Source organism: Prinia subflava, chromosome 1, assembly GCF_021018805.1.
Source record: "Prinia subflava isolate CZ2003 ecotype Zambia chromosome 1, Cam_Psub_1.2, whole genome shotgun sequence".
NCBI classification, from domain to species: domain Eukaryota; kingdom Metazoa; phylum Chordata; class Aves; order Passeriformes; family Cisticolidae; genus Prinia; species Prinia subflava.
In genome coordinates this window covers 106,588,964-106,602,814 of record NC_086247.1, presented here as the reverse complement: position 1 = coordinate 106,602,814, position 13,851 = coordinate 106,588,964, and the positions used below count along the sequence as shown (strand labels likewise).

Below are 13,851 nucleotides of genomic sequence, written 5' to 3'. Positions count from 1 at the left end.
TGCTGCAGCCCATATTACAACATCTGCTGTTGATGTGGCTTAAACCACAATGTAAAGAGCATTACAGATGTACCTTGAACCACAAAATATTTTACAGCAGCTTCAGATAACATCCACTTTTCAGCCACCTTTCACAAGCCTTCACTTCTGATGTGCCCTATTAGTTTGTCTCTTTACTTGAAGGGGACCCCAGCGTTGCCACACTCATACTAAAGGGCAGAGGAGAACCTTTGCTCTGTTCTCCAAGCCACTGGTGGCAAGAAGGGGCTCACAGGAGCCATTACAAGGGACATCTGGTCACACGGTCATGCTGGTGATCCAGGAGCTGCGAGGGCCCCTCCAGTCTTCCCCACCACCATCAGAAGTCTGCTCCTGAGACTGCTTCCCAGCAGAACAGCCCACCTTGCCCAAGCCCCAGCAACAGGGGGCTGCCTGTGCCCAGGCTGGATGCCCTTTTCTTCCAGCCCCATACTGAGAACACTGAGCTCCATGCAAACAGAGTAATATTTTTAATTCCTAATTAGAGCAAAGTCTTCCAGAATAATCACAGCGTGCTAATAGCTCCAGGCAGCTTGGCAAAAAAGAATAATAATTTGGGTTAATTTGTCAGAGACCAGGGAAGTATGTAAAATGATGCACGTATCATTTACACGGATTGCAGTGTCTCCATTAAGCAGACAGTTTGAAAGGTCTCTGAAGCAGGGGCTCTTCCTTCCTCAAAACGCACAACTTCGCTAAAGCAACAGTGCACACACAGAAGAAAATTAACTAATGACAGAAAAAGCAGATACACGTTGATATTTTCCACCTTGGAGGTAATTAAAACCTGAGCGTTATACTGCCTTCCAAGGACAGGTAACGCTATTTCTTTCACTCCCTTTGCCAGTACAAATATGATACTAATTCTGGGAAAATGGGCATCCAGAAGTCTAAATGAGTAAGTGAAGTACCTGAAAATCAATAGAGTTGAACAGAACAGTCATTAGTATTAAAGTCTTGTTCAAACACTCGGCAGGGGACTGTGCCAACATTTGCAGACTCATAAAACTGAAGTGATCAATCAAATTACAAACTAAAGAAGCAAATGTGAGGTAAACTGCATTTTATGCACCTGTGTCTCTGATTGTATATTAATTTTTTTCACCCATAATTCATCTTTACTCAGTCTGACTAGTCACAGAGTTACTGTGGGCAATTTATCAACCACTCGAGCATGAATTCCAAGCACTGCTCTTCTCCTCCCTTGTCCTCATACTCTCTTGGGGCATGAGGAGAGCCAAAAAGAAGGGTACAGTCAGTGTAAAAAAAATTGTTTGGTTGGCAGAGTTCCCTTGTTCCTGTTGTGAAACAAATACCTTGACAGAAAGGGGTTTAACTACCACTTGGAAGGGAAGAGGGTTTACTTGATCCACTCACTCAGAGGGACAGTCTCCAGATCATGTAAAAAAGAGTCTAAGATTGGTTTAAGAAAACATAAACCAAAGCCCCACCATGTTCAGCTGTTTTCCTTGTGGACAGTGCACTCACTGAAGTAGTTGGTGGAGGTGGAAGGAGACAACACCTTGGTCCTACACCTGCTCTGGGACGTGGGTAAGAACTCACAAAGATGTGACAGCAATGCCACGAGTGGCATCCTTTCCCCTCTGTCTGATCAGCCTAGCATTTCAACACAGGTGTTCTAATTTCTTCATGGGACCCACTTTGATTTAAACAGCCCCTCTCTCCAGGCTCCTTTGCCTAACTCATGGTGCAGCCATGGTGAGCCCATCCCTCTCTTTAAGTGCAGTTCATTGCCTGCATCCTTTCACTTCAAGAGGCACCTTGCACTTCTGACACTCAGTTCAAGATGGGGGATTTCTGATGGCACCTGCTTGATGAAATTTGGGCAATATTCTAGTTGAATCAGCTTAGTGTGGGCCCTCTCTGCTGCCTGCACTCGTCATCTTTCACCCCTGTGTGGCTGCACATCCACAGATCTCTATGTTGACATATCATGGAGCATAGACTCACACCTGCTATAAACTAGATTTTACTGTCATTCTTCGAAGGCAAGTGTTTCTCCAGACCTTAATACTGGCAGAACTAAATCCACCTTGGAGATGAATTGCAGATCATTGAAGCCCATCAAAAGATTGCCTGATTTCAATGATTGCCAGGCTAGACCCTGTGTGGAACATGCAGACCATTAGAAAATCAAACATGCCTTTCTCCATCCAAATGCAGGGAAAAAGATTTCCAAAAATAGGTACTGACATGAATGGCTTGCTTTTCAACACCACCAAACAACTCCCATCACCCACAGGCTTTAGTGTGACTGAAGGTGCATGATGGCTGGAATGGAAAAAAATTACTCACAACCAAAAGAATCCCAAAACAAACAGCACATGTTTAGACACCTATGCAGATATGTATGTGTGCAAGTATAGCAAAGGTCTAGGACACGCAATCAAGGGTGTGCAAATGTTGTAGCAAGTGACATGAGAGAAGCAGAAGTAATTAAATATGATTTCAGCCTGTGGCAAAAGATAATGCATGTTAGCTTAAACCTTTTGCACTGCAGGCTAATGCAGGTCAAATAGCCCTGCATTTGCAGCAGGTGACCTGTGCCCACGCAGGCTGTCACGGCAGATCAGGCAGCGTGGGCATCACTTGTCGTGCCCTGGTAATGTGGTGGCATAGATGAACCTCAGCTGCGTATCTGCTTTGGGGTTATCGTACTGCATAAAAACAACGTCCCTGCTCTTCCTCTCTGATCCAGACTGGTACAGGAGAATTTGGCCCTGCGACTCCCATGCCACCCTCAACCCAGATGACGATGGTCCACACAGCTAATGTGTGTTACGCACTTTTTGTCAAACAGACATTTTTTAGGAATGTCCATGCTCTAAATGTTTACTTCCTAGACAATGTGTGTTCAGTGGAAACCTTAAAACTGCTCAATTCCATCTTAAAAGACATTCCACAATCAGTAGTTTTCAGAAAAGTGTGAGACCAACTCACCTTTGGAGGAGAGTAGAGATGACAAAGCGGTTGTCCTGGATCCTGTTTACACAGCCTCAAGGAATGGCAAACCACATCGGCATTCATTTCCCTGTCTATGCTGAATGAAATTGTGCATAAAGAAAGACTATTATGTTTTTTCTGGGCTCTTGAAAGTAGAAGCTATTTCCATGGGAAGCTAAATCTTCCCAACACCACACAATAATCTCAGCTGACTTCACTGTGGCCCATAACCGCTGCTCAGTACAGTGTTGGGTTCTAACGATTTTCTGCCACAACATCCTACTCAGCATTTAAAATTGGAACCCAGGATGATGAAAAAGGACTGTGCTCTACATGCAGCACCTGAATCAAATGCATTATAACTATTCTAGTTTTTTAATCAATCATAAGCCTGACAAAGATTTAAAGGTTAAAGTTAATGCATATGCAATTTGGCACATAGGAATGTTCAATCATTAACTCAACAAAATAACCAGAAATCCTTCAAAGATCCTTAACCTTTAATCACCAGGCACAAGTGCTAGGATTGTTTCTTCCTTTTTGGGGTGCACCTCTGGGCTAATCAGGAATTAAATTAAAATGTTTGATTACAGCACTTCTTTGTCCTGTAAGCACTTTGCAGTCCCGTGGCTAGTTTTAAAAACAAAAATAAAAGCCCTAGGGAAGAAGATGGTCTAGTAAAAGCTCTGTTAATTAAACTAAGAACTTTCAAAGAGGAATAAAATGACCTACATTTTATTTTTTTAATCACTTAGATTAAATAGTAGGCTTCCCCAAGAGTGCATATCAAGGTCAGGGCTGAGAGCATGTAGGGGCTGACAATTAGAAAGCCTGATTAAAGGTAGAATGGAAAGCAAGAGCCAAGCAACAACAGTGTGATTTTATAGAACCTGTCTCACACACACGGGTTATTCAAATTCCTCCCTCAGCCAAATGAGCTGAATTTCAAAAGATAATTATATTAGGTGGGCCTGATCTGAGATTTAAATGGAATATCAAAATGGTTACCAGTGGCAGCCTGTGTTTATTCACCCAGGAATAGCTATGCCAAATGCCAAACCAGAATCACTCTGAAGCATCTCTGCTTTAAAAATAAGGTGATTTTAGGAGTGAAATCCCTCCACTTCAACCTGACAGCACATCTGTACATGTCAAGAGCAAACTAAGCAAAAATCTGAGAGGACACAGCAATACTTACAGTTCAGCTATGTGGGGCCCGTAAAGTTCAGCAAGCACATAACAGAAACCTTGCAGTTTTTCTAGAAAACATAAATTTAATTTTTTTAAGTAATTGAGCATGGTGAAACTGGTTTTATAGCAGTCAAAATACAGCAGCAATTGGATCATCAAGATGAATGCTGATTTACCTTAGGGGAAGGCATGTGAATCTCTGATCTCAGCGTAGTACCAGAGAATGGGAAAATCTGAATTTCTAATCTTGCCTATAACTCTTCTGGCTTTAGGTAAGTCACATGATAAAGACTAAAAAGAATAACTTGCTTTTTGTTAGTTTTTCTTAGTATGGCATGGTAGAAAAGTCAAAAGAAATTGTGCGTGCCACAGCATCTTCTAAGCAGTTTAAACAAACAACTCAGTAGGTTTGAAAGAAGAAAGGAAACAAAGACATTAATCAAAGTACAGAAAGTGATATTGGGTTTGATGCTAGTCCTAGAGCTGCCTTGGAGCTTCTGGGGGCTTGTGGAGTTAAGAGAATATGTTTTATGAAGAGCAGAAGCTGTGCAGGAGTAATTGCATTCAAAGAAATACCTGACACTTTTCATTTGGCTTCCTTTCACAGTCTACAGCCGTGTGCCTTTTTGGGATGCTGGCTCAGGTAGTTTCCTTAATATGTGTGAAGCATGTCATGGATAAGACAGCTCATCAGAGATTTCTTTAAGGCACTGTTGTAAAATAGCAGGTGATCCATGCACCCAGGCAAAGACACTGAGGGAGAGTGGGGGTTTGAATCCAAGCAGGGCACTGATCTGACAGTTCCCGTGGAGGAAAACTGCCTGTTTCTTGGCCTGAACAGACTAGAGCTCATTAACCATGCACATATCCTGCAAAGGAGGTATCAGACCTTGCTCCAGCTGGGGGGGTGTTTTGAAATGTCCTAAGAGACAGTGTCAAGTGTTGGGGGTCTTCATGGAAGACTAAAGAAGCTGGGTAATTGTAAAAGTCATTTATTGCATGGCTAAATCAGTCTCATGAAGGCAGAGTTGTTACAGTTCATGCCATTATGCAGAAAGCCTTCTAGCATAGAGTCCCCAAGTCCCAAGCAGAAGCGGCAGCAGCGTAACAGCAGCAGCAACAGCAGCATCCATCCGTGATCTGTGTTCTCTAGCATTCTCAAAGCTGTGCAATTTTATTCTATTTTTACCCAATCAGTTACAAACACGATTCTACTACTGTCTTGTTGGACCTATCTGGACTGAACATTGATGTGCAAAAGTGGTTGTAATTTCTTACACAAATTCTATGTACCTAGTTCTATCTGTTCTATCTAGGAATGCTAGCACTGCTACATTATGTTTTCATGATGTCTAGGACTTAGTTAACTTTGTAAGAGGTAAAGCTACTGAACTTTAAACTAGGCTTTAGGGCTTTTTCTTACCAACTAATACAGCCTTTTATTTGCTTAAGGCACTTAAAATATTCTCTACTTAATTAAAACTAAACTTAAATTTCTACCTCATGTCTGTGTGGATTCATGTATTTTAGTTACTCTGAAGGTTTTAATTCAGCCCTCACATTTCTGAGTACTTCTGAGCCTGGGTGGATGGGGCCTAGAGGAATTTGCATCCCAACAAGACAGGTTCACACAAGTGCTGTGACAATAAACTTGCAGCTCCTCAAACTCCTTAGAGTTGTTGTTTTCTTTTGCACCATTACAGACAGATAACTATCTGTACCTGGGGAAGAAAGCCCCGAGTACTGTCATCTTTCCCAGAGAAAAACCATAGAGTGGGCAGTTTTGCTGTGGAGGGTACAAATCCTTGTGGCAGGGACTCCACTGGTGGGTGTGGGTGTGCTCCTGCTGCCACAGCTGCTCTCCTGCCAGGACTGCAGGCATTCCAGCTGGCAACCTGCACCTGAGAAAGGAGGACTGGCACCAGGAAGGGATATCAAGGAACGAAGAGAGAATTTTCCCAACGCCCTCCTACTCATGGTGTTGCAGGCAGCTTCTGTAACAACAGTAGCTGATTTTTCTTATCCCATGACAAGTGTTTTATTTCAATCAAGTTATTAGCTTCGTTTCTTTGCCTCCTTTGCCACATAACTCCTCACTATTGGCTCTTTAGAAGCAATCTGCAAGTAAAAATTGGTCTCCTGACTAGAATTAGATTTTATTCTTGTTCACCTAAAATGAAAGATGTCGCAGACATCAGTAACCCTGTTTGGCATCACTGCTGATTAGGACAACCTCTGATGAGGCTTGCCAGTGGGGTACCTGGCTGCCTAAATTGCCTGCAGGCAAATGTAGCTGGCTCCCCCAACGCCTCCCCAGCGCATCACAGGCCATGGTCTCCTTATGAATTTCCCAAACCAGCTGGTTTCCACATATTTTTGGCTCTGGAGGAGCCAGCTGGCTGCTGTAACCTCTCCTGGTGTCTGAGAAGAGGGGGTAGTTTGGCTGCCTGTCAGCTCTGGGAAGCTGATAGAGGGGTTTTTCTGGTCACACTGATTTCCTTATGCATATAGGAAACTTAATGTGTAGTCACCCCATGGTGTAAAAAATGACGGGAGGTAAAAGGAATAATAATAATATTGAATTATTGTTGAGCACATAGAGTCCTCTTGGAAGATTCAGATGCCATTCAGGCTTTGGCTTTCAACAGAACACCAAGACCAAAGCCACAGTGTTTACAGGACTTGCCATTGGAGCCAGGCTGCATTCATGTGTTCACAAATCTCCAGCTCTGCTAACACACACAAGGAGAGGATATTGCAGAGAGAATCTCTGTTAGGAAGAAGCAGTGTAAGTCAGAAACGAGGGGGAGAGAAAAATGATGAATATCTGAGGGTGTTCAGGGGCAACAAAAGAGCTTAACAAAACTAAATCCTGGAAAATTTAGAGAAAATTTAGACTAAACTTGCTTCAGGTAAAAGAGATCCCCTAAGATTCCTTAGGTCCCCTGAGAACTGTCCGGAAGGTTTTCCTGTATAGCTTCATAGTCCTGGAAACACAAACGCTGGCTGAATCCCAGAGGACAAATATTTGCAAAAAAGATGCTATTATCACGTTGCCATTTGCACTTCTAAGGTGTTTACACAGCAGTGGTTAACACAGAAGCAGAGCATGACTCAGAGGCAAAACTGGAGGCAGAGGGTCTCAAAGCACATTTCGGGTATCAGATACCTCTGTGTCATCAAGAAGTCAGTGTCCAGGTAAACATACATTCTTGCTAACAGCACCTCTTACACTGCAAATACTGCCCCTTCCCCCAGACTTGGCCTTTCTGTCTGCACAGGGGCCTTCTTTGCTCATGGCATTACTGGTTTTTTTCTCACAGGTTTATTTGCCATGTCGCTTGAATCACACACGTTGCAAGTATTTCCATACTAATGAGGCTGTGGTTCTGTTTTCTACACAGCCTTTGAGAGTGAGTGGGACTGACAGGTACTGAAATTTTCTCTCTTTTTCCTGAAGCATTTTTTATTCTTGAACATCACATAACTCTACAGAAGGCTTGATCCAAACCTGACTTGATTGTAATCAGAATTACAGGAGGCCTTAAAAAAAAAACAATACCACACTTTCTAGGGTTTTTAGAGTCCTACTCCTTTTTATGCCTTAGGAAAAGCCTCGCTGCCTTTAATTTGTTGCTGTTATTCTTGCTATCAATTGTAGGCATGTGCATAATAATGAAATTGTTTCTCCGTGTGAAATGCATGACCTGCTTTAGTATGTTTGCTCCTCAGGAGCATCCAAGGCTTTTCTACTGTTTCAAGCAACAAAAGGAAGCTGTTGATTCCTGCTGGGCTGCTGTGTTCACCTCCCAGGAGAGGATAAATCAGGTTACACTGTAGCTCCCACACAATCCATAGGATTTTTCACTCCTTTCAAGTTCAGGGTCAGGTTTTTTTTCTACTGGGTATATCCGTGCATCTCAGAAGGTAACTGGATTATACAGATTCAACTAAAGGGATAATGGGATTTTGTATGTGTAAAGAATGGCAGCTGAAAAGAAATATCTTGACATGTCAGAAGAACAAGGTCCACTGAGTGAATCATGAACACAAAGCTAGCATGTCATAATTTAAAGAAGAAAATTGTATTTTAATAGCAGGATCAGTGCTTCTAATTGCAACTTCATGGTTATGTGCCTGTAATTTAAAACACTGAGGATATGACTTATGGAATAGAAATCAGATAAGCATCATTCTATCAATGAATGAATCCTAGCAATTAGCTCCCTGCCCCATTCTGCCTTGGGAAATCCTCCCTTGGAAAGGAAGGAATTAATATTCTACACATATCTTCTGTGAAACTAGGGTCTACAGAGAGATACGGTTTCTCAGAGATACAATTCATGAAATCATATAAAAATGACATTTTAATGAAGAATCCTAAGCCATCTTTTTACATTAATAACATTAAAAAGATATCATGAATGTGAGATTTAGTCACTTAAATAGTTATAGGATCTGTGAGGCACAAAGCTATTCTGGCATTCAAACTGGGTGAATTTAGGGGTGTGCATGTGGAGCTCCAGCCTCCTTTGGGTAGATAAAATAAGGGGCAGAAAAAGGGGAGTCTTACATATATTCACCAGGAATAGCTATTGCTTTTGAAATTTTTATCACCAATTTCATTTCAGTAGCTTTTCTGTGCACACCAAATGCTCACACCTGTCAGCCTCATCTCATTTTTAAAATTTTACAATAGCATTTTCCATACCCGCTGAAAACATTTTCAACTTCATTGTTGCTGTAAAGACCCATATCAACAAGCAGGAGGAGTAGTGGGGCATACAGTGAATCTATTCTTAAGCTGCTAACAAAGAGACAAAGGGGAGAGAAAAGAAGGGTTGGTGCATGAGTTGGTGCTCACACATGTGGGGCTTAATATAGCCCCATTCACTCTAACTTAGGGACAAAATCCCAGCTCTGAATCTAAGTGAAGCCATGTCACTGACTTTCCTGTAAATAGCAACTTGCCATCTCCCAGCTACACAGATTTGAGATACTGCACAAGAGGTGGATAAAGGTTTTTTCAGACTTCCCATGTGAGTTTTTCATTGTCAGGGAAATACATCAACACCAACATGACATATGGTGCATTATTTGGTACTTACCAGGTATGTAGTCACACAGTCTCTCCATGGCTGCCTTCACTGTACTGTTGTGCCACTGTGCAAGCTGTTCGATGACAGACACCACCAGCACGCATCCTTCAAGAAAACAAAAAGCCAAAAAGAGGGAACACCATTGTTGGTGAAGTGTTATGGAGCGCCCTGCACCACAGAAGTATTTCTGGCATCTTTGGGCATTTCATTTCTTGAGATGCTCCACAACAGATAGGTGTTCAAGGGGGAAAAATATCAGTGAATTCCTGTCTTCATTCAAACCCTGTAAGTTATTAGAGAGAGAATGCTGATTCCAGAGGAGCACACAGGACAGCCTGACTTTTATAGCAGTGTATGATGCTCCTGGAAAAATGACTACATCCTTTCAAGGCTGGAAATTGAAGAGTTGAGGGGATAGCCACTGTTAAAACTGCCTGCTTGGTCACCTGCTCCCTCCTTTTATCTCACAAGAAAAAAGGCACAGGTCTGTACTTTACAGGACCTTTATACCCCTCCACACAAGCTGCACAGAGAGGTACTAAAACTGGAAACCAAATGTTTGTGCCTGCCTGCAGAAGAGAAGGCACACCAGATGCGCTGACCATGACAGAGCATCCGTGGCGTCATTTCTTCACAGAATTTCCTGTGAAGCCCAGTGACGCTCAGCACACACAGGGCTGCCGAGCCCAGCTACACATTTGTTAAAACCAAAATGTCTTCACAGTTCATTCTGCTCTGCTTCTGTGGTTGGAAAGAAACCATTTCCTATGAGATACAAATCTGGTTATTTCTCATCACTAATCTGAGTGTGAACAGGACTAGCACAGTGTTTCTTGAGATGCGCAGCACTTTTCCCTCTGCTGTTTTGGGGATCAAATAGATTCAATGTGATCCCCATGGAACAGTCATTCAAAATCCACATGATGAGAATTCATTTTAAGTCAGTTTTAATTTGCTGTAGGGTCAGAATTGTGCTTTCTCTGCAGGGGCTTCACCATTTTATGAGGAATACAGCTTTGGCGATGCCAAGTGTGCCCACTGTAGTCAGACCTGGCAGGCAGAGTGATGGCCCTGCCTTAGAACCTGTGCTATAGAGGCAGGTATCCCAGGCAGACAGGAGATAAGGAGCCAGGGTGCCAGCTTCCAGCAGCCTGAATAAAGATTTCTCTTTGCAATCCCTGTAACTGAATCCTTTTCCTCTCCTGTGCAAGCAATCTCATCTCTGAGACTTGCTCTAGCAGGGTCTTGAAATGGTGGTGAGCTGCAGCAATCTGATGTGGCTGCAGTCTCATCTTTTTCCAAAACTCAAGAATATTCATGTTGAGGTTTTCAGACTGGCACAACTCTTCAAAGTGAGCTTCTAAGTTCCTTCAGAGCACCCCTACCTATGTGCTATTACATCAAAGTGCTGGTTTTTGACATAAATAGCACTGATGCTTCTATGGCAAATAAAAGAGAAGGTAGGACAATTGGAACTTGCTGTGATACCAATATTTTCAACTCTTCTATTACTTCTTCTATCCCAAATACAGTAATCCAGAAGAAATCACAGTGAATTTGTTACCTCCTTTGCATGGATAAAAGGCCACTTCTCCATACTTATTAAATAAAAGGCTCACTCAAGACCCTCTGCAGAAAGATTTACAAAGCATGCTAAGAACCATTACCTCCAGCCAGCCTAAAAGAATTGAAGAATAAATGGAGACAGATATAACCAAGAAAAACCCTGAAGCAAGACATTCCTCCTTTCCTGCCCCTCTCCCCAACTCCCCAAATAGCCAGAGGCTAACTAGTCCCAGGAATTAACAGCTAATTAAAAACACAATAGCTGAAAAAATATTAATAATAAAGACCCAAACTAAAAGTAAAGGGAAGGTCCAAGATGAAGAGTATAGCATGTTCAGGTCTTGGTCTCAAAGAACAGGCCAGGGCCCTCTGGCCCAGGTTTAACCTTACTACAGCCTTATCATAAAATAGCTTGGGTTGGAAGGGACCTTTCTAGTCCAAGCCCCCTGCAGTGAGCAGGGCCATCTTCACCTAGATGAGGTTGCTCAGAGCCCTGTTCAACCTGATCTCAAATGTTTCCAGGGGTAGGACATCCAGCATTCCCACACTTGTAGGGCTGGAAACTAAAGAGTGCAAAAGACTTCAGCTGTCTGAGTGCAAATCATGCCCTGCACTGGCCTCAGGGACAGAAAACAGACCCTGGCTCCTTTGTCAGGGTAGAGTGGTAATAGCCTTGCTGGACTGACTCCAGCCTTTAGCACTGAGATGGCACTGCTCATCCTGAAAACACACCACAGCACGTCTAAAAGTCATTACATAAAGGCTATTTTATTAACACACATGAACAACCTAAAGACAACAGGGACCATCCTTCCCCTGATTTCTATGGCTATTTTATTCATGAGGATAGAGGCTCAGAAAAATTAAATTACCTAAATGATAACTTAACCGCAAAACACCACAATCTTTCTGTGCTTTCCTTTCTACTCTTACCAAGGTCAGATCTTCATCTATCAATCTTGCTGTCTAGAAGTCAGAAAGACAAAAAGGAGTTCAAGCAGAGAGACAGGGAGAAGCTAGTCCTTTCATATTTTGCAAGGTGCACAGCTTTTGTTGTTTTACCTCTCATTCTCTTGACGCATGAGCTTGAGGATTCTACAGAATCATAGAATTGTTTAGGTTGGAGTTGACAGTGTCACCTACTGCAGCAGAGGGACGTGTTGCTCATTTTGCCTGTGCTGTGTAACCCAGTGCTCCTGCACCTGCAGCCAGGGGCTGCAGAAAAAAGAGATTATGGACAAACAGCTAAAAATCCAAGAAGCTGGGCTGAGGATAAAAACACCATTGATATTTCCTTTTTCTCTGTTATACAAGAAGACAGTCTCCACTGAAGATGTAAGTTTCTCTCTTATGTTTGTCCAAGTACCACAGAGGGAGTGGGAAAAGAAAAAGAAACAAACTATTTTTGGTTCAGCTCTGCAAAATAGAAACAGAATTCTTAATCACAAACACAATCATGCAGGTAGCCCTACTCAAGGAGCAGTCTCACAGTAATTAAAAGAAAATTTTTCATGTTGATTAAGTCAGCTAGACACCTTTGTGTCTATTGAACCAGGCCCAAAGGCAAATCTGCTTCACATGAGGATTAACGGAGCCAACACTGGGTCTGAGCAGTACTTAATGCAGTACCTCAGGCTACTAGATGCTGTATGAATATAAATAACAATAATAACAGCCTGATTACTTGGGAAATCCCCACAGAGCTGAACTTCAAAATGTTTGCTCTCACAAACTCATCTTCACTATCAGAGAGGATGTTTCTGCTTGTGCTACTACACCCTCCCCACTTTGGGCAACTGGAGACCACACCTTAGTTGTCCAAATGCTCCCCCCTCAAATGCAATTATTCCACATGAAATGCAACTCTCCATGGGACAAGCTGATAGAGAAAGTCTTGGCTGATTTTCAAAAGGATCTGCTGTTCCTTAGGCACCATAGCTGGGGTCTCTGGAAGTGAATTTGGAGAGTCTCCAGGCTGTCTGCTAGGAGAGGTGCTCCCAGGGAGCACATTCCACCCACATGTACTCTTGGCTGATCTGATCTCTGTCCTCCCCATCTACCTGGACTTTTATCTATAGTTTATTATTTCTAGTTTCCCTCAGTCAACCTCTCCTTACTCCTTGTGTGGGGTCTGCTGCCCTGGGCTGTGCCCTGGGGGATGCTTGCCTATGTGTTGGTTCTGCTGACCTCAAAGCCTTTCATTCAGGCTGTTGTCATCAGGAGCAGTTTTTGGGCTGGAGATTCTAGAATACTCAGGGAAAAGGTTGAACCCTTTGAGGAGCGAGAAGGAATATCCTATGGTGCCTCACTGCAGCAGAGGCAGCCTAATCTCTGCCTGGGCTCCCTGTTTTTTTTTTCATGGAACATGCCTTTCCTGATTTATCCTCTAGTAGAACTTATCTCTAGTGTTGGGCTGTAGGTAAAACTTCAAAAGGTTAGTGTCTATAAATGAAAGTTAATTCAGACTATCCTTGCTTTTACTACAAATCTCTCTTTTTATCATCTTCCTCTGGATTGAGTGGCAGGAAAAGAAATGCTGACCAGTTATCCTAGTTTTTAATGTGTCTTAATTCCACTAGCTAAAAATGGAAAATAATTATATAGCTAAAACGGGCAGGGGGAATCAGATGTCTTTGACTGTAAAAATCTCACTGCTTTAATTACTTATGACATGTGCAAGAATATAAACTTTTTAGTACTCTGGCATCAGTAGAAAAACATGTCCAGATCTGGCCAGTAATTAACAGCTAATTGCTTGCTTTTAATTTACTAGATATTTAGATGTGATTTATTTCTCATCATGAGCTGGACACATAAAAGGCAATGTAAATAGGCTTCATCATTAAATAAAGCTCAATTTTTTTTTTTTTAGAGTTGTGCTTGGTTTTCTTAAGAAACAACTTTCAGTAAGTTGATTCTGCTGTCTCACTTCAATAATAGGTTTCAATACCTTGACAGGCTGAAGGATGTTTTCTCTGAAAGAAATTCATTG

The 13,851-nt window shown here is 42.3% G+C and overlaps 1 protein-coding gene across 2 annotated transcripts in view; it reads right to left on the bottom strand.

Moving 5' to 3' along the window:
• The window catches only part of AOAH (acyloxyacyl hydrolase), a 73,254-nt gene that overhangs the window by 49,755 nt on the left and 9,648 nt on the right, over positions 1–13,851 (bottom strand). For both annotated transcript variants that reach the window (XM_063406560.1, XM_063406571.1), the window contains exons 3-5: positions 9,303–9,398; positions 4,202–4,262; positions 3,001–3,100 (exon numbers count right to left, since the gene is read on the bottom strand). In XM_063406560.1, the coding sequence (XP_063262630.1) occupies positions 3,001–3,100; positions 4,202–4,262; positions 9,303–9,398 (257 nt within the window). The remainder of the gene's footprint in view (positions 1–3,000; positions 3,101–4,201; positions 4,263–9,302; positions 9,399–13,851) is intronic.